General features: G+C 38.3%; 2 protein-coding genes across 3 annotated transcripts in view; one reads left to right on the forward strand and one right to left on the reverse strand.

The window, feature by feature from the left end:
- Positions 1 to 803: 803 nt before the first annotated feature.
- stx11b.1 (syntaxin 11b, tandem duplicate 1) lies at positions 804 to 3,209 on the reverse strand. Its single transcript, XM_014011592.1, has 2 exons — positions 3,082 to 3,209; positions 804 to 2,272 (listed from the first exon to the last, which is right to left on the reverse strand). Exon 2 carries the CDS (start codon positions 2,180 to 2,182, stop codon positions 1,286 to 1,288), a length of 897 nt encoding a protein of 298 aa, XP_013867046.1. The 5' UTR covers positions 2,183 to 2,272; positions 3,082 to 3,209; the 3' UTR covers positions 804 to 1,285.
- Positions 3,210 to 6,240: 3,031 nt separating this feature from the next.
- Positions 6,241 to 18,488, forward strand: part of mthfd1l (methylenetetrahydrofolate dehydrogenase (NADP+ dependent) 1 like) — a 40,398-nt gene continuing 28,150 nt past the window's right edge. The window contains exons 1-17 of one of the 2 annotated variants that reach the window (XM_014011590.1): positions 6,241 to 6,565; positions 7,763 to 7,847; positions 9,323 to 9,373; positions 9,480 to 9,533; positions 9,742 to 9,866; positions 10,053 to 10,153; positions 11,107 to 11,240; positions 11,590 to 11,701; positions 11,863 to 11,927; positions 12,701 to 12,798; positions 12,944 to 13,117; positions 14,301 to 14,437; positions 14,882 to 14,928; positions 15,330 to 15,437; positions 15,648 to 15,722; positions 16,299 to 16,401; positions 17,890 to 17,966. In XM_014011590.1, coding sequence (XP_013867044.1) covers positions 6,342 to 6,565; positions 7,763 to 7,847; positions 9,323 to 9,373; positions 9,480 to 9,533; positions 9,742 to 9,866; positions 10,053 to 10,153; positions 11,107 to 11,240; positions 11,590 to 11,701; positions 11,863 to 11,927; positions 12,701 to 12,798; positions 12,944 to 13,117; positions 14,301 to 14,437; positions 14,882 to 14,928; positions 15,330 to 15,437; positions 15,648 to 15,722; positions 16,299 to 16,401; positions 17,890 to 17,966 — 1,770 coding nt within the window. In that variant the 5' untranslated portion in view covers positions 6,241 to 6,341. The remainder of the gene's footprint in view (positions 6,566 to 7,762; positions 7,848 to 9,322; positions 9,374 to 9,479; positions 9,534 to 9,741; positions 9,867 to 10,052; positions 10,154 to 11,106; positions 11,241 to 11,589; positions 11,702 to 11,862; positions 11,928 to 12,700; positions 12,799 to 12,943; positions 13,118 to 14,300; positions 14,438 to 14,881; positions 14,929 to 15,329; positions 15,438 to 15,647; positions 15,723 to 16,298; positions 16,402 to 17,889; positions 17,967 to 18,488) is intronic. The other variant, XM_014011591.1, reaches the window with a different exon arrangement.

The raw sequence follows: 18,488 nt of genomic DNA on the forward strand, positions 1-18,488 counted from the left end.
CCCCTAGTGATAGACCTACTCATAAATAAACACAGAGCATCATGCAGTCTTCATAGCATAAAATGACACTGTGTTATGGTGATAAAAAAATTTAAATTTTTTTGTCACCATAAGTCCAAAAGTTGACACCATAAATCAGATTACATAGGCATATGTTCTGTTTATAAAGAAAACCATCACTTCCTTGTCATTACTCTTCTTCAGTGATAGAGTTTGGTGATGTGTCAAACTGTTAAATACTGCCACCAACTGTTCAGGAGGATTATTACACCCCTAAAAGTTGTTTCACTGTGTAAGGGGTGTGTACAGCAGGGTGGCCAATGGGGTGGCCAAAGATTTGTCTGTGGTGGCCATGGCCACACCTGGCCACCCCCTGGCTCCGCCCCTGACCAGGACAGAGCCCATTCTTGGACTAACACTGGGACATGGAGATGTGTGTTATGTGTCACAGGAAAAAATAGGAAATTCCAGGCAGTGTTGTAGTACTCAAGACCGGCCTTTTGATGGTCTAGGTCTAGTCTCCAGTCTTGGTCTCGATTTGGTCTCGCCCTCCCTCTGTCTTGGTCTCAACCTGGTCCAGCCCCTAAAAGTCTTGGTCTTGTCTCGGTCTCGATACACTCTGGTCTTGGTGGTCTTGACTACAACACTAATTCCAGCAGTGTGAAAAACTAAAAGGATTATCATCATTTGACGGCTTTTATCCACATAAAATAATTTCTCATATTTGTGGTATGTTTTTAGGAGCGAGGATTCATTCAAAATCTCATCAACTTTTATGTTTTTGACCGAAACAAAAATAAATATAGACTCATGTCATTGTTTAATACTTCTATAATATATACACAACACCACAGATGGTATCCAACAAAAGCAGCCACTAGGTTTACAATCAAAAGGTGGCGCACATAATCTCAGCTCCATTTATTGTGGAACCTGTTGATTTCTTCAAAACAAATTTGAGATTACAAAGAAAAGGATCATTTCAGTTACCTTGTCTTGCATCAGAAAGTATTTCTCAGGCTTCAACGTTTCCGTGTTTAACATGTTAAATTCTCTAAAATTCTAAAAGCTATATGAAAATAATTTAAAATTGTCTTGACACATGATCCACAGTTTTGTTACTTGACTCATTTGTTCTTTAAAGCCTTCACTTTATTTCTTGAGAAATGTTTTTACTCTTCAACCGCCACATAAATACTTTGTGACAATAAGAGCAAAGACATATTTTCCTTTTTAGACATTTCAATTGCCGGTATCCCTTGACCTGTTTCTTGTTCCCAGTCCTTTAGTTGTAGCACGGAAAGCAGCCGCAGAACATCTTTTTAAATGGGTTGTTTTTGTCGTGGCGTTTAGCCRTGCTGAGTTTGACCAGGGCGTCTTGTAAGGTGGCGTCGGTTTTCTGAACGTTGGTTTGGATAGAGTTCATCATGGGGCCCTGCTCTTCCACCAGCAGAGCAATGTCCAGGAAAATCTCGTGGATGCCCTTGATGCGGCTCTCCAAATCTATCAGCTCCTGGTKCCGCTTCTCTATCTGGGACAGAGCCGATTTGGCCGTTTTGCCTTCGCTCACGACGTTGTCAGTAAAGACGCTCAGCTGACCTTTCTCGATCATGTCCTCCAGGTCTTCGTCCGTCACGTCACGCCCCACGATCTCCATCTGCCTCATGATTTGGGCTTTGCAGTTCTCCCGATGGCTCATCTCAGCCTCGTTATAGTCAAACATGGCGTCTCGAAAACCGTTACTAAGGCAAGCGTACTGGGTTCGTGCGATGCGCGTGACGGCAGAGTTTGAGCCGTGCTTTTCTTCCAGCTTGTGGGCCGTTCCGTCCATGTTGTGCAGACGTTCTAGGACACCTTCAGCCTTGTTCTTTATGTCGGCACCGATGGCGTTGGAGTCCTCTTTGATTGTGCTCATGGCGGTCGTACCCTGGAGCATTCGGGAGTTCTGCTCGCGGAGCCTCTTGACCTCAAGGCGAATGAGCTGGACCTCTCGGTGGATGTCCTGGGACTGAGAAAAGACATCGTCCAGATCGGGGCTGTTGTCAAAGATGACTGCCTCATGGGGCAGCTCTTCTTCCAGGTCGACATTACTGAAGGAGTCGGACATGGTGGACTCGGGATACTCCAGCGACTCGGCTTCGTCGCTGTGCATCTCCTGCAGGTTGCTCAGTCGGTCCCTCATGTTTGAGCCGGAGAAGTGAAGACTACAGGGTCAAAACGATGTTCTGATTATTGTTTCTTCGAAGCACATTGAACACTCAAAAGAGTTAACCTGTCAAGAGAAAGAAACAGTGATTTTAGTTACACAAGGCATGCTATAACTATTTTTTTTAAGGAAAAATAGATTACATACAGGAATCAAACTTAAAAAAAACAAGTCTGAAAACAAATAAAACAATAAAATGGTTATGAAAAAACCTTTTCCTTCTTCCTACGACTAACTCAACCAGCACCTAACAGCAGCCCAACAGGTTTTCCAGAGAATAGTCCGAAGTTTCTTTTCTCACCAAACTGGTTCTTAAATGTTCTGATGAGTCTGACGTCTTTCTCCAAGCATTTGTTTTAACCTTTACCACAAGCAGCCCATCAGATTAAAGAAGAAAATTTAATCGTTTGATCTCCTCCAACATGCCTAAAATTGTTGTCCCCGATCTTGGCTGAAAACAAAATCTAGTACCGCCGTGTATTTCTGTGATCAAGACAAAGCTAAGAAAAAGGTAGATGCTACATTTAAAACTAGTGTTGAAACATTATTAAGTTAGAAATGAAAACTGTTGTTGGCTTTGTTGTTTTCTGTAAAATTTACTCAACTCTGATCTGAAATTAGCTTAAAATCTTTCATGATCAAATTTACCAGGCTACAACCTTGCATAAACTTTAAGGCAAATGCTTGCTTTAAATGTTTAAAAAACAAAACAAAAAGAAGATACAACACAATCCTAGACAAATGAACCCCTTTTTCCAAAAATGTGCATGCTTTGTTGACAGTCATTCAGCCATTTGTCTTCTTTCTCAGTAACAAACTAATAAAGTTTTATCAGTCTGATCCTGGGTTACCAAACAAAGAAGAAAGCTTGTTACCTGTTTCATCCGAAGATGTTAAACGTTGTCCCTTGTCGGCTGGTTGCAGCACCTCAGCAGCATCCTCCAGCTCTGAGGCCGACCTCTCCAGACTGAACAGAAAAACAAACCTCCTCCTCATGCATAAAAAGCTGCTATCTTTGGCGCTAAAGGAGGAATTGTTCTGAGGGTTTTCATAAGAGCGACTGACTGCACCACGCCACGTATGACAAAAAAAAAAACCTTGACTTGTGGAATGAAGTCAGGCTGGTTTGGTCTTGGTGATGCCTGTAGCTTCAGCAGCATTAAACGATGTGTGCAGTGAGCAGTATATTGAACTGGATGTACACAGCAGCTGAGCAGTTCTCTGACCATATGGTTTTGATTTTAGAGCTGCTGTTAGGGGGAAATTAAACCATTTTGGGTGGTTGGGTGGGGTTAATGACTGAGCCTTGTCAAAAGCAGAGTCAAACCTGTTTTGAAACAAACAAGTGAATACATTTTCTCAACCACACCCAAGTGACTTCACTTTCTTGAGAGAGGATGAAAACCAAATAATGTGGTTTAACCTGCCTTTTGGAAACACACACATATGCAAATACATAGCAAGTATTTGCCACCCCGGTTCAACAAATGTCAATTAATTACTGTCAGCTACATACTGGAAAAATATTTAAACATTTTGGACATTTTTATTTAGACTAATTGAAACAATTGTTACTTACTGCTATGACCACACAAAAACAAAATACATCAAAGAAAGGATTTCTAATTTTATTCGAAATATTTCAATGAAATAAATCTAATTAATCAATAATATGTACTAATAGTTTATATTTCCCATTGTCAGCTCATTCATTTAAGGTGTATTTTTGCCTTGTCTTTACCCATAGGCTATAGTTGAAACATTACTTTGGATTTGTTGATAAGTTTGTGAAGCTGACTTAATTCAAGTTTATAGTAGGCCTTTAAAAATGGCAAGTATTTATTTGTAATCAGTATATTTCTCCTCTAAGTGATCAAATAAATACATTAGCTTTTTAGAAAATCTGAAAATTGTTTTTAAATTTAGTGTATTGTGTCCTCTTTGTTAGAAAATGTCAATTATGATTTCAAGTATATTATTTTTTATTATTCTGTTTAGCTTTTATGTCTTATATTGCTCAATAAAAAAGAATGAGTATGGATGAGATGGTAATGGTAAATGGTAAATGGTACTGAACTTATAGAGCGCTTTTCAAGTCCCTCTGGACCCCCAAAGCGCTTTACACTAACAGACATTCACCCATTCACACTCACATTCACACACTGATGATGGCAAACTACACTGTAGCCACAGCTGCCCTGGGGCACACTGACAGAGGTGGGGCTGCCATGCACCGGCGCCACCGGACCCTCTGACCACCATCAGTGTCATCAGAGATGTGTCATTATGCTTTAATTGCGGACTACCTCACAAAAAGACTTTGCATAACAGTGTCAGACAATACAGCGGGTAAAATAAGTATTGAACATGTCACCATTTTTCTCAGTAAATATATTACTAGAGGTGCTAATGACATGAAATTTTTACCAGATGTCGGTAACAACCCAAGTGATCCATACATACAAAGAAATCAAACCATAAATGTCCAGAAATGAAGTTATTTATAATAATGTGGAATGGTACAGGGAAAAAGTATTGAACACATGAAGAAAGGGAGGTGTAAAAAGGCATGGAAAGCCAAGACACCAGCTGAACTCTCTCAGTAATTAGAAAACAAGCCTGCCCCTTGTCAGTGGAAGTTAATATCAGCTGGTTCAGTCCCAAATGATGGCCAGGTATCACACAAGAACCATCTGATGATGGGTAAAAATAAAGAGCTCTCTCAAGACCTTCACAACCTTATTGTTGCAAAGCATAATGATGGCATCGGTTACAGAAGAATGTCTAAACTTCTGAAGGTTCCAGTGAGCACTGTTGGGGCCATAATTCAGAAGTGGAAAGAACATTATTTCACCATAAACCGACCACGACCAGGTGCTCCTCACAAGATTTCTGACAGAGGAGTGAAAAGAATTATCAGAAGAGTTGTCCAAGAGCCAAGGACCACTTGTGGAGAGCTTCAGAAAGACCTGGAATTAGCAGGTACGTTTGTTTCAAAGAAAACAATAAGTAATGCACTGAACCACCATGGCCTGTATGCACGCTCACCACACAAGGTTGTGAAGGTCTTGAGAGAGCTCTTTACTTTTACCCATCATCAGATGGTTCTTGTGTGATACCTGGCCATCATCTGGGACTGAACCAGCTGATATTAACCTCCACTGACAAGGGGCAGGCTTGCTTTCTAATTACTGAGAGAGTTCAGCTGGTGTCTTGGCTTTCCATGCCTTTTTACACCTCCCTTTCTTCATGTGTTCAATACTTTTTCCCTGTGCCATTCCACATTATTACAAATAMCTTCATTTCTGGACATTTATGGTTTGATTTCWTTGTATGTATGGATCACTTGGGTTGTTACCGACATCTGGTGAAAATTTCATGTCATTAGCACCTCTAGTAATATATTTACTGAGAAAAACGTTGACGTGTTCAATACCCGCTATATGTCATTTTGTAGGGCACTGTTTACAATTTACAATAATCTGAGTTACTTTTATCAGTCATAGGAGAAAAATAAGCCATTTAATGTGTGTGGACATTGTAATGAAATATGACTGGTTGAAAAAGAACTATTGCAAATTTTAACCTGTAAAATATGAAACATTTTTTTAACCAAAAGTAATATTTAAAAAAAGGCGTTTTTTAATGGCCCAACTAGAATGTGCATCTCAGACTTCCAATAAGCTTGAAGGTGCCCCCTTTGAATCACAACTTAAATCTCAAGTGAACCTATACAACTAGAAATAGTTTTCTAATTCTCAGGTAAATTAAACAAAACAAAAGCCTAATTAACGTTCTACTTCAGGGACCCCTCGGATTTTCTGCAACCAGCTTCCGATGACTGTGGAATAGGGGGGCGTGTTTTCGTCAAACCAAATGACTCAGCAGCAGTGATTAAATTTGCAATATTTTCAAAATTTTGCCGTATGATAGGCTGTACACTGACTACGTGAAATCCTTACGTTCCTCCCATAAAAAGCGCCTTTCTCTTCAGATTGTTCGTGAGCGTTTTTGAATTTCCGACTGCCCCTGAACACGACGCACATCCATCAGCTCAACCTCATTTTTTCCTTTCTCCTCGAGGAACTTTTACTGTCTGTGGAGCAACAAGCGGAGGAAGAAAACACAGGGGACCATGAAGTTGTCAACAATTCGCAGCGCTTGTGGAAGTCTTCSACTGTACACATCCCGTCAGGGAAGCAGATTCAGCGGTCTGTCGCGGAGATGCTTACCGGTTGGGTTGACCGATAACCGGATGACCCTGTGTGTTCGCGCTACCTCCAGCAGCAGCAGCGGGACCAGCCCAACATTAACTATTAACTTCGAAAAACAAGAAGAAAACTGGTCCAAGTACAACAAGTAAGACAGAAAACTTGTATGAGTTTAATTTATTTGACTGATATTTGTTTTTTTATGTACGTAAATTGACCGAGTGATAAATAGCGCGAGGCTTTTGTCTCTTTTGGCTAAAAGCCAGTTCTGCACGTGCTTCCGAATGATCAGAGACTCGAGCCAACTGATGTAACCTCCCTCTGTTGTTGCTCTGAAAATATACCGGAAGTAGAAAACTGTGGCTGGCATTATTCATCATGTAAATGGTACTGCATATAATACACAATAACATTTACACAAATGGATAACACAATAAAGCATAAAGCTTATTTCCATTTGAAACAATATAATATTTTATGTGTGTAATAATTACTAACAATTAGACATTGCAAGTAGTTTGCTTGATGAAGCCCATATTTACATTTATGGTCAGTAACTCTTGACTTTTCCCACTAAGTTGTGATTTTTCTGCTTGAGAAAGCACTGTGGTAAATACTCAGGGAGCCACATTTACAAAAACAAAGTAAAAGCATACAATAATAATAAATACACAAGCGAACTCAGCTGTTCCTGCAGAAAATATGAAATGATTTTGTAATACAAAATCATGCACAGTTGATATAGTTCATAAATTAGTAGATACCGTGTAGATTCTACATGGATTATAGCAGGCTGAACGGTTTGCACCCTCAAAATGTATAATTTCTTTATCTCAGATCAGTTTTTAAACATTTTATCAKTCCAGTTTTATTTACATATGTATTTTCATAATGTTCCTGTTTATAATTGTGATTGTTTTGTATAACTTTTAGATAGTAAATGTATTTGCAGTTGGCCTCAGTCTGCTTGTAGTTTTCTGTTTCCCATTATTTATTCCCCAAGTTTAAATGAATTATTTTTAAAACATTAATACAGGGTAAACATTATTTCACAAATATTTGATGTAATTTGCAAGTAACTAACTTGTTTCTGTTGATTAATTCATGAAATCACAGCTAATGCACATATTTTTACTGATTTATACTTTTTTTGTATTTATTGGGAGTGTTTTCTATCGACAAGCAGCTTATACGTATTTTGAACCAAAAGTGTCTGTTTACCATTTACTGGTTTTGGAACCAATTAGCTTCTATATTCATCAGGTTTATGTTCTGTATTCATGCTAGTGTATAAATATTTGTGGGTGATTGGATAGAGTTAACTATCTTTTTTTCTTTTTTTAAGGGAGGTGGTTCAGAGTGCTAAAGAAGCAATGGTGACTCTGCTGAGAAGAAACCCAGAAATCCAGCCGTTGTTAGCAATTCTCCAGGTAACGTAAAGCCAAACATAAATACTATAGATGTAGCACAAAAATCAGTTTACCGTATTTTTCGGACTATAAGCCGCACAGGACTATAAGCCGCACCCGCAACATAAAAAAAACAGTACACCCAAAATTGTCGTCAAAAAAGTGAATTCAGCATCAAAAAAATAAAAAGCAAACCTTTAGGAATTAAAGTTCGGAGGAATACGGATCATTTAACTGACCTTATTTTGGTAGTTTTCTTTAACAGTTTCTGGTCCAACAAAACGTCTCATTCATCTTCCTCCAGCGCACTGAAACCATCGAAGTCCTCCTCTTCAGTGTCGGAGTTAAACAAGCTGAGAAAAGCTGCGTCACACAGCGGTATCTGTTGTCCTCCCGGGTAATGCTGGCTCTGAAGCTGTGGTGCTTTCTTCACGTAGCAGTCCAGCCTTTCAGAACCCATTGGTGATGGTGGACTCGTTCACTCTGCTCCACGCTGTTAGGATCCACTGGCAGACATCAGGAAATGACGCTCTTCGCATTCGGCCAGTTTTTGTGAATGATTTATCCCCGTCAGTCATCCAAGCCTCCCATTCAGCCCTGAGTGCTGCTTTAAATGCACGATTCACACTGATGTCCAGGGGTTGCAAAAACTTTGTTGTACCTCCAGGAATAACAGCAGGAATTGAGTTTGTTTTCTTGATGGCTGCTTTCACTGAATCCGTGATGTGGGCCCACATACGGTCCAATATCGTGTCTGACGAAGATCCGTCGTGTCGTGTCTGCTACTAGCTAAAACAAAATGGCGCTACAGTATGGTCGCTCGGCTGTCGACTGGTTGATGCGCCGTCACGTGGTTGTTCGGCGTTTGTTTTCGCACTGACCTTTCATAGTTCCCCCGAGAAACCCCGAGCCGAGCTGCTGGGAAAGCCCTCCCGCTCCAGCATACGTCACTGCATGGGATTCCTTCCCCGGGGAGTGCAATGAGGAAAAAAAAGTCAGCRGCTCTTCACTCGACGTTTATCCACAAACTGGTCCTGGATTAAGCTCCAAAGTTTTTATCAGTCAGATTCCACCGTGAAAAATGTCTGTTTTATCCCCTTTTATGAGTTTTTGGCCATTGACTATCTTTAAATCGCTGCTTGCTGGTACAACAGTCGGCTCTGGAAGCGATCGCTTTTTTCTTCTTTTTTTTTTCCTTTCTTTTTTTTTTTTGAAGAGAGTGGTTGAAGCAAATGCAGCATAAGAGCCCCCTGGTGGCTGAAGAAAAAAACCCACGTATAAGCCTCACCGGATTATAAATCGCATAGTTCAAAGTTCAGGAAAAAAAGTAGCGGCTTATAGTCCAAAAAATACGGTATTACATGACTGAATGTTATTTGATAAGACTTAATTTATCTCAATAGACCTTTTGATGTTTGTCATGTTTCATTTTACGGACATTATTAAGCTATCTGGCCTCCATTTTATTTATTTATTTTTATTTTTTCAACTCAAAGTCAGGTGAAGATCACGGCTTTTTGGAGATCAATAAGAAAATTGCATGCAAGGTATCTTTTTGACACTTCCATTATAAGATTTAATTTTTTTTACATTTTTGTACAAATTTGACAAAAATCAACCCTTAGCTGTAAGTAAATACGTTTTTGTTATTAGATCGGCCTGAATGTCACTCAGATTTGTTTGGCAGAGGAGTGCCACGAAGATGAGGTAAGTGAAATTGTCCGAAGCTTTTAATTAACAGTATTTTTTAGCAAGTTTACACACAATTTACTAAGCTTTTGTTTCTTTGTGCAGCATCTGATCACAGTGGTTTTGCTCTTCAGCTCCTTATAAGTTTTGTGTAACTGTAACAGTAGCTTTTAATGCTGTTTAACCACAAATTATAATTTATTTTGTCACTCATTTTCTGTTCTAGATTGTAGCAGAGTTGCTGAAGCTCAACAGCGACCCTAAAGTGCACGGGGTCTGCCTCCACCTCCCTCCGGCTTCTCTCACCAGTCGAGTGCTCGACACGCTCAGTCCGGAGAAGGATGTCGATGGGTAAAATCCTGCTGAAGTCGGCATGTTTACCTATGAAGATGCCGTGGTTATAGCTGAAGTATTGCTAACATGGAAATAAATCACCAWGCCGAAATGTTTTAGGGTGTAAAAAATTATTAATTTCCAAGAAATGTAATATTCTAAATGTTTTTATAAACATTTCAGTGTGTTTTTGTTTTATTACAGCCTGACAGATTTGAACATGGGCCGTTTGTTGCGAGGAGACCTGAGTAAAAGTTTTGTGCCTCCTACAGCTGGTGCTATTTTAGATCTGCTGGGGAAACATGGTGAGTTTATTTATTTATTTTATTTTATTTTATTTTTTCACCTAGCTTTTTATGTTGGGAGATGCATGTTTGCAACTGCAGAATGGTTCAATTTAACATATTGTTTTACATCAACTACCGTCAAAAGCTCATATTTTTGGTCTGGCTTTACTTGGCTTTTTTTCCTTTCATTGATACGTTGCTGTTTTTAAGTCGTAAGATTTGTACTTTTGTAAACCTGCTTTGACCCTGTCATGAACTAACACACTCGAGCACAGAGATATAACCCGAGAGGATGCAGTGATAAGGTCTAACTTCTGCTGTTACTGAAAACAGATACCGAGGCCGGACTGTGAAAAGCATAAACAATATTGAGCAAACGACTTCCTCTGGATGTTTTTAAAGGTATCCTCGTGTGTACACATCTATAGTACATGAAATTGGATGTACTGTGCTGAATGGAGCTCTGACGTCAGCATCACTGTGGCGTGTTAAGATCTGTGTTTAATCGTTTTTTTTAATCAGCAGCTTTGTGTACTCGGATAAGAAGTTGTTACAGTTTTCTTTAAAAAAAATCAAAGCAAACATGTTTTTGAAGAATGTATTTTTTTTTGGTGGGAACGTGTGATCTAACTGAAGCATACAGTAATTTTTTAATGTTGTGAATTGCTAACACCAGTTAGCAAAGATGCTTGGCCTTATTTATTTATTCAGAAAAATATTAATGTGTAAATTGTTCCTATAATAGTTACAGTTGTCCTTCATGTTTCTTTACGAACAACAGATTTATGAGTGATATTTTGAGTGTGTGAAGGTAAATATAGTAAAAACCTTTACACAAGCCACTTGTTTAATCAATGAAGAACATTGTTCAGCTGTTGATTTATTGTGATATTCTTTTATTTTATTTACATGCAGCTTAAGCCTAAAGTATGGTTTGCCATTTGTTGAACATATTTAAAAAATTTCTACAGATGCTCCTTTGAAAGAGAAATCTGTGTTGTTGGTTGGAGAAGGACCCCTCAGGTTGACCCTACAATGCCTGATTGAAAGAGGTGGCATGGTGGCAGATACAAGTCATTGGAACTCCAAGAGTTTGCAGAAGCAGGTTTGTTTAATTGTATTAAATAATTTTTTTAAATAACATAAATGCAGTTTGTGATACACTTCAGCTTCTCATTGTTTTTATCTTTTGTGAAGTGTATGAATCTAAACATTTATTGCTTTTCAGTCAACGTTTGCAGTTTTAATGAGTGACCACAAGGAGTCAGTGTTTTGCTTTTTAAAGTACAACACCATCATTTGTAATAAAGCTGGAGCAAATAGTTTTACTGGTTAGAAGCTAACTGTGTATTTTAAGTTTTTTGAGACTTGTCGGTTGTTTATGTTTTCCATATATGYACATAAAAGGCAAAACTGTATATATTCTCTGCTTTATTTRCTTGTTTTTCCATCAGGTGATGCATTCGGATGTGGTGGTTCTGTTAGGTGCAGGAAACATGGATGTTCCGCCCACCTGGGCCCGACCAGAGACCGTTATCATTCGCTGCGAGTCGACAGTGGTGTCGGGTACAGCTAATTAATGTTGCATTTGATGAGTACTTAAACAAAAAGTCAAAACATCTTCAGTCTGGTTGCTGTTAGACCCTCTGAGGTTATTATACGCTCATTTTCTGTGGAGTCTTCTCACTTACTATGTTTGTATGTTTGGCTTGTATTTTTCATTTTAGATGATGGCACTGGTTTGTCCTCAAGATCTGGTTTAGGATACCTCACAGCTGCTTACAGATCACARGTAGGTCTCATTTTAACCACTACCCTTTTACCTACTTTCTGTTTAATGCCTCCTACACTTTGATAGTCCATAATCTTTTTCCTTTTTAATAATAATAATAATTGTAATAATAAATAATAATAACTATTTATAAAGTGCTTTCAAACAAAGTGCTGAACAGTTACAAAAAGATAAAAATCAGTATAAAAAGTTGTAAGAACAAATAAAACATTGAAAATGGATAAAATACAAATGTAAAATTTAAGACACATAAGACAAGGTGTACAGGTGGGTCTTTAATTTAGCTTTAAAAACATCCACTGAGCAGGCCAACCTGATGTCTTGAGGGAGATCATTCCACAAAAAAGGGGCACAAAAGAAAAGTGTGGAGAAGGTCTGAAAGGTAGGGAGGCGCTAGGCCATGTAAGGCCTTATAGGTGAGAAGCAGCACTTTGAAGTCTGCACGAACATGGCAGGGCAGCCAGTGGAGAGAAGACGACACCGGAGTGATATGATTGTATTTCCTTGTTTTAGTAAAGCAGGTTGTAAGGTTAGATAGGTCAGTGCAGTTTCCAATTGAAAAAGGCATATACAGTTGCAAATCATCAGCATAACAATGAAAGCCACGTTAAAATGAGCAAAAGAAGACCAAGAGGCAGAAGATAGAGGGAGAATAGCAAGGGGCCAAGCACAGATCCTTGTGGGACCCCATAGCCCACAGTATTTATCTCAGAGAGCTCATTTTTAAAACTAACCCTCTGTGATCTTCTTTGTTTTAAAAACAATTCGATCAGAATGTGATACATAGCTGCAGTCGATGGCTCCAGAAGCAGCAGTACAGACCCTGGCATCTCCGAAACCTCAAACTGCAACCCCTGACCCCCGTGCCAAGGTAAAGATTCACCCTGATAGGCTCAGTTGAATTTGATGCTGATGTAGTTAAATGTAGTATRTGATTGTGTCAAAGATTCCAGAGTGCTTTAAAATATATCAGATTGTTGTTTTGTTAAGACATTTGTTTTTGTCTGTTAAAYCAGTGACATACAAATATCCAGAGCCCAGACACCTAAACCTGTGGATCAGCTCGCTGAGGAAATTGGTTTGCTGCCGGAGGAGCTTGAAGCTTACGGCAGGAACAAAGCCAAAGTCCAGCTGTCCCTGTTAAATCGCCTCCAATCACAGCCCRATGGCAAATATGTCCTTGTTGCCGGGTGGGTGTGATACACTTCACTTTGTCTCACAAGGAACTACTTTATTGACTTTCATTAATTAGAGCTACAAACTTATTATTATTGCACTCTCAATGGGTGCAATATCAATATTACAGTGGCTCAAAAGACTGCAGTAAATCAATAAATCATGTTTTTTTTCTTATAGGCCATTAATTTTTATTATGCATTTATATTCTATATGTTAATGTATTTGTTGAATCCAGCAGACTCTCACTGGCCTTGATGCTCACAACAGTGTAAAGATGACAATAATGAGAAATGGAGAAAAATGCAGGATACTGCACAGCWCAAGTTTTTTTTTTTAATATTATTAAGCCCTACTTTCAATTTGTAATTTGTACAATGCAATACAACTTTATTTCTAAAGCACTGTAAAAACACCACTATTGGCCAAAGTACCAAACACCATTAAAGTGTCTGTGACATGCTTATCCTTCAGATACAAAAAGTCAAAGAAARCATCCTTCTGTTTAAGAAACTTGTCATACCACACATTATTTTACACTTTTGGACACATTACTGACCTATTTTCTTTTGAATTTGGCTCRGCAAAAGGGAAACAGGAAGTGACATCAAAGGGGAACTCCTTTAAGAAAAAGAACTCACTGATCTTTGTTTATTGAAACATTATGATTTGAACTCTCACTCTTTTTTTTTGTTTGTTTGTTTCTGTCTGATAGCATCTCAGAATAATCTAGAACATAATTTTTGACTGTGTAACTTTACAAACGGCACCCCATAGATTCCTCTCCACAGTCTGGGCTGTTGAGCATTTTAGCTTAGCTCTRTTTTCATACAGACATTCCCCTTTGGCATCACTTCCTGTTACTTCACATGCAAGTATCTCAACAGCTGTTCATCTCAGTAGCATGAAAATTATTTTGTAAAATGTTCTCAGAGTTATCTTTCAAAAAACATTTGTATCATTAAAAAAAACTGATGTCACAGGCTCTTTAAAGAACAAAGAAAAACACAAAAATTCAAAACATAAAGTTCTAGCAAGCATAAAACAATTAAATCGATTAAAACAATAAAAATAACAAAAGGCTAAAATCATAAAAAACAACATCTGAGTTAAAAGACAAGGAGAAAAAAATACATTTTAAGGTGAGAAAATATAACAAATTGAAAGTCGAAAATGTTCCCTTGTTTGTGTTTCCAGTATAACTCCAACACCACTGGGTGAGGGTAAAAGCACGGTGACCATCGGTCTAGTCCAGGCCATGTCTGCCCACCTCAAGCTCAACTCCTTCGCTTGTCTCAGACAGCCTTCCCAGGGCCCCACTTTTGGGGTTAAAGGTCAGCAGTGAATACACAAGTTGTCATCTAGCATTGTGTGATCTCTGAAAGTTGTCTTTATCTCCCTGCCTTTTGGTAAATTTTATCAAGGTGGACATTTCAGTCTCTTCAAGAACGATGAGCATTTGAAATACTGTTCTGAAAAAAAAAAGACTCAAAGAAAGTTTTGTATGTTGCCTTTCATATCAATAATTGATTTGTTTTTACGAATTGGAGTGAAACATGGAAGGCCGAGACTCTGGTGCCTAATCATGAAGTTAGGAATGTTCAAAGTTACAATGTGAAAAACATTCTGTCTCAGCGTGAGGCTAATGTTTCATACTTTGATAAATTTTTCTCTCGGGTGGAGTAGTTCATTTTGAGTCCAACACTCAGCATTGCTCCTTTTGAAAGTCCTTGTCCTGTTGTCTTGCTCTGACTGTTTTACCTCTCCTTTGTGCCCAGGGGGAGCTGCAGGAGGGGGCTATGCCCAGGTCATACCCATGGAGGAGGTAAGACGTGCAGACGGCTTCACAGAGTTCCCTAGTTGAAATTTGGCATGCTTCAAAGACACAAGACACGCAGATATTCACTATAAAAGAACACGCACATATTCCCAGCCCCTAAATTCACAACCCCAGACACTGTCCATAAAGAAAAGAAAAGGGAGGGAGATATGTGACACAGCTGCAGACATAAAGTTCTCATCCTTTTACCACACTGGCACAACTTATTTCCTTTTAAAGGACTCGTTCATCATTTTTCTATAACCTGTTGGAAGCTTAACATGCAGTGTATTACCAAACATTTTATATAAGAACAGACATTTTATATCCTACTAATCTGTTATGTGAACATTTCTGTTCTGTTTTTTTTTTTTTCATTATGCCTTTTTTATCCATTTTTCTCATAGTTTAATCTGCATCTGACTGGTGACATCCATGCCATCACAGCAGCCAATAACCTGGTGGCAGCAGCCATCGATGCCAGGATGCTCCATGAGAAAACACAATCAGACAAGGTGACTGTAAAGTTTCATAAAAACCAGTCGTTCTGATGATCCAGTGTAAAAATATGTTTTTTTTACATACATTTGTGAATTTGTTTTTGAAATTTCAGAACTTCAGAAAGAAAATAAAGTTTTCTGCTGTAGCATTAACATAAAGTTTATTAAATGCTATTATATTTGCATGAAAGTGACAAAATACTTGTTTTCTCTTATTCTGTCAAGGCCCTTTTCAGTAGACTGGTTCCTGCAGTGAACGGAGTCAGAAGGTTCTCTCCCATCCAGATCTCCAGGCTGCATGTAAGTCCAAACACTACAGTTCTAAGAGGAAGTGTCGGCACAGTTAATAAAAAGGCAGCAGTATGAAATGCTCTTAAGAAATGTTTTTGTTTTTTCACTAGGGGGCCTCAGTCTATTTTTAAATGTAGCTTTATTTCTCTGCTACAACCTCACACTTGTCATGCTTATAGCTGATATATAACCTAAAGGAAGACTGTTTGACTAATGTTATGAAGTCGGGGACATGAGAGGGAGGTGAGCGTCAGTCGGCTCAGTGTTTATTCTGTTGTATGAAAGTCTCTTTGATAAGATGTTAAAAAGCCCAAACTTTCTTTATGGAAAGAATGAGAGAGTTAGCAGAACACTCCCACTGAACATTTGAACCTGTAATATTGTCATCTTGTAGTCATTTGTTCTGGATTTATTTTATGTTCTCTGGAGATATTTTCCAGCTGGTGAACTTCTTAATGTGAATATGGGATAAATCTCTGTTATCTGTAGCTGCAGGAACCGAAGGGTGGACACAGAAATATGAGCCACTCTTTTTTTTTCTCTCTCTTAAAATACTTTGAGTCTGTATTTTCTTTCCCATTTCAGCGTCTCGGTATTGATAAATCAGATCCTGCATCTCTCACACCAGAAGAAGTCAGCGCCTTCGTACGTTTGGATCTTGATCCGTCCAAAATCACCTGGCAGAGAGGTATCTACAAGTTTATAGGTCTAACTAAGGATTTGTTTTTAGTTCCACCTTTAGTCTGCTGCGAAACCTACACTTTTACCATGATATCTTCTGGCCTCTGGTCACTAAAAGTGACTTTTTTGTTGCAAAATAACATCAAAATCAATTTATTTGAATAATAAAAGAAATGTACTTGACATGTTAGTTATGTGTCACTGAGCTCAGCTTCTCTCTTAACTCGTTTAAAAAGAACACTGCAAAAACTGTCCATCTAACCAAGTTTTAAAATCTTATATCCAGCCAAGAAGTCTTTTTTGATCTTGTTTTGAGACTGATTTACTAAACAAGAACTGTTTGTGTAAGAATAATCATCTTGTTTTCAGAATGTGTAAGGTTATTTGTCTTAGTCTGAAAATTTGACAAATTAAGTCAAAAATTTCTGCCAATGGAGTAAGAAAATTTTACTTGATTCTTGAAGTAAGAAAAAATGGACTCAAATCAAGTATTTCAAGAATCTTACCAAGTATTTTTACTTGATTTAAGTCAAATTTTTAGGCTAACTAGACAAATAATCTTAATCATTCTGAAAACAAAATTATTATTCTTACACAATCAGTTCTTGTTTAGTAAATCAGTCTCAAAACAAGATAAAAAAGACTTTGGCTGGATATAAGATTTTAAAACTTGGTAAGATGGACAGGTTTTGCAGTGTGTATGCGACTTGGCACAGAAAAGTGGAGACACTTTTGAATCTAAAGCGCCAAATGTTGAGACAACTCCCAGCACAGCAGGCAGACAGAAGTGGAGATCGCTCATCGTCTCAGACAGCAGAGTTAAGACAGCCTGACTTGACCCGAGACTTGGTCAAAGGCAATATAAATGTCATATTAACATCAAAGAGACTTTGACAAACAACTGAAGTTCTTGCCGATGACCTTTTGTTCCATTCTTGTGTAATATTGCATAAAAACATTTAAATAATGAATGTTACGTAATTGGTTTATGTTAAATGAAAGTAATGTCGTAATGCCTGTAACTGTGGGAGGTTGGTAAAACACTACAGCTGTGGCAGCCGTGTTGTTTTAAAGCCGTCGATGAATCAAATSCTGCTCGGCAGTGACTGATGTGGTATTTACCTCAGGGTGTCCGAAGGCCAGTATTTAAGAAACAAACCCTCCAGAATAAAAACAGATTTACCTATTTGGACAAGTCTTGGTACTCGTGAAACATGTTTTTCCACCCCTTCTTTCAATATACCAAATGACCCTGTAGAAACTGTTTGACTAACATGGTTCCCAGCTGTTTGTAACAACATTAGATTCAGAGAACCTTTACAATCAGCCAGGACCTTTTTACAAACAGTGCTGGATTTATTGTTACATGTAGTTATGGATTATTAGCTAGATTCCAGTGGTGAATTCAGGGAAGTAGCTTGACATCAAAACCACCTTTTCTGTTAAATTAAATAGAATTTATTGCTGTAAGTTAAAGTAACATTTTGTTTTTCAGTTGTTGACACGAATGATCGTTTCTTGAGGAAAATCACAGTCGGACAGGCAAGCACTGAAAAAGGACAAATCAGAGAGGTGCGTTGCATTTCTGCTTTCACAGACTTAGCTGATCAGAAAACATCATGCCTGTTTTGTCCTTATCTTATTTGTATCATAACAATCAGTGGTGGGCAGCGCTAATCCAAAAATTGGCTCCGCAATTTCTAAAGCGCTTATGAAAATATTTAGGTCAGCAACTTCAAAAACGTTTATGCCATAGAAAAACTAGCAGAAGCTAATTTTAAAGCGCAAGTTCAATTTGACACTATAGCTCGCAATAATTCATGTACAATATTTGCACAACACTGCCAACTAGCGGTGTATGAATCTTTTTACATCTTAATTTTACAACCGTCAATTACTGGGGATGTGATTTCCTGAAACAGACCTTTTAGGTTCTGGTGTAAAAATTAAAAAGTTGTTGAGGATTGCTAGTTCGGCTGCTTCTTTGTCCTTTTCTTTTGCTTGTTGTAGATTTTTCATTAAAGTGTAACTTACCCCCCTGTGAAAAGATAACTCCGCCCCAAGGCGAAATTTGAAAAATGCATCAAAGTGGGT

Source organism: Austrofundulus limnaeus, unplaced genomic scaffold (genome assembly GCF_001266775.1).
Source record: "Austrofundulus limnaeus strain Quisiro unplaced genomic scaffold, Austrofundulus_limnaeus-1.0 Scaffold82, whole genome shotgun sequence".
NCBI classification, from domain to species: Eukaryota; Metazoa; Chordata; class Actinopteri; order Cyprinodontiformes; family Rivulidae; genus Austrofundulus; species Austrofundulus limnaeus.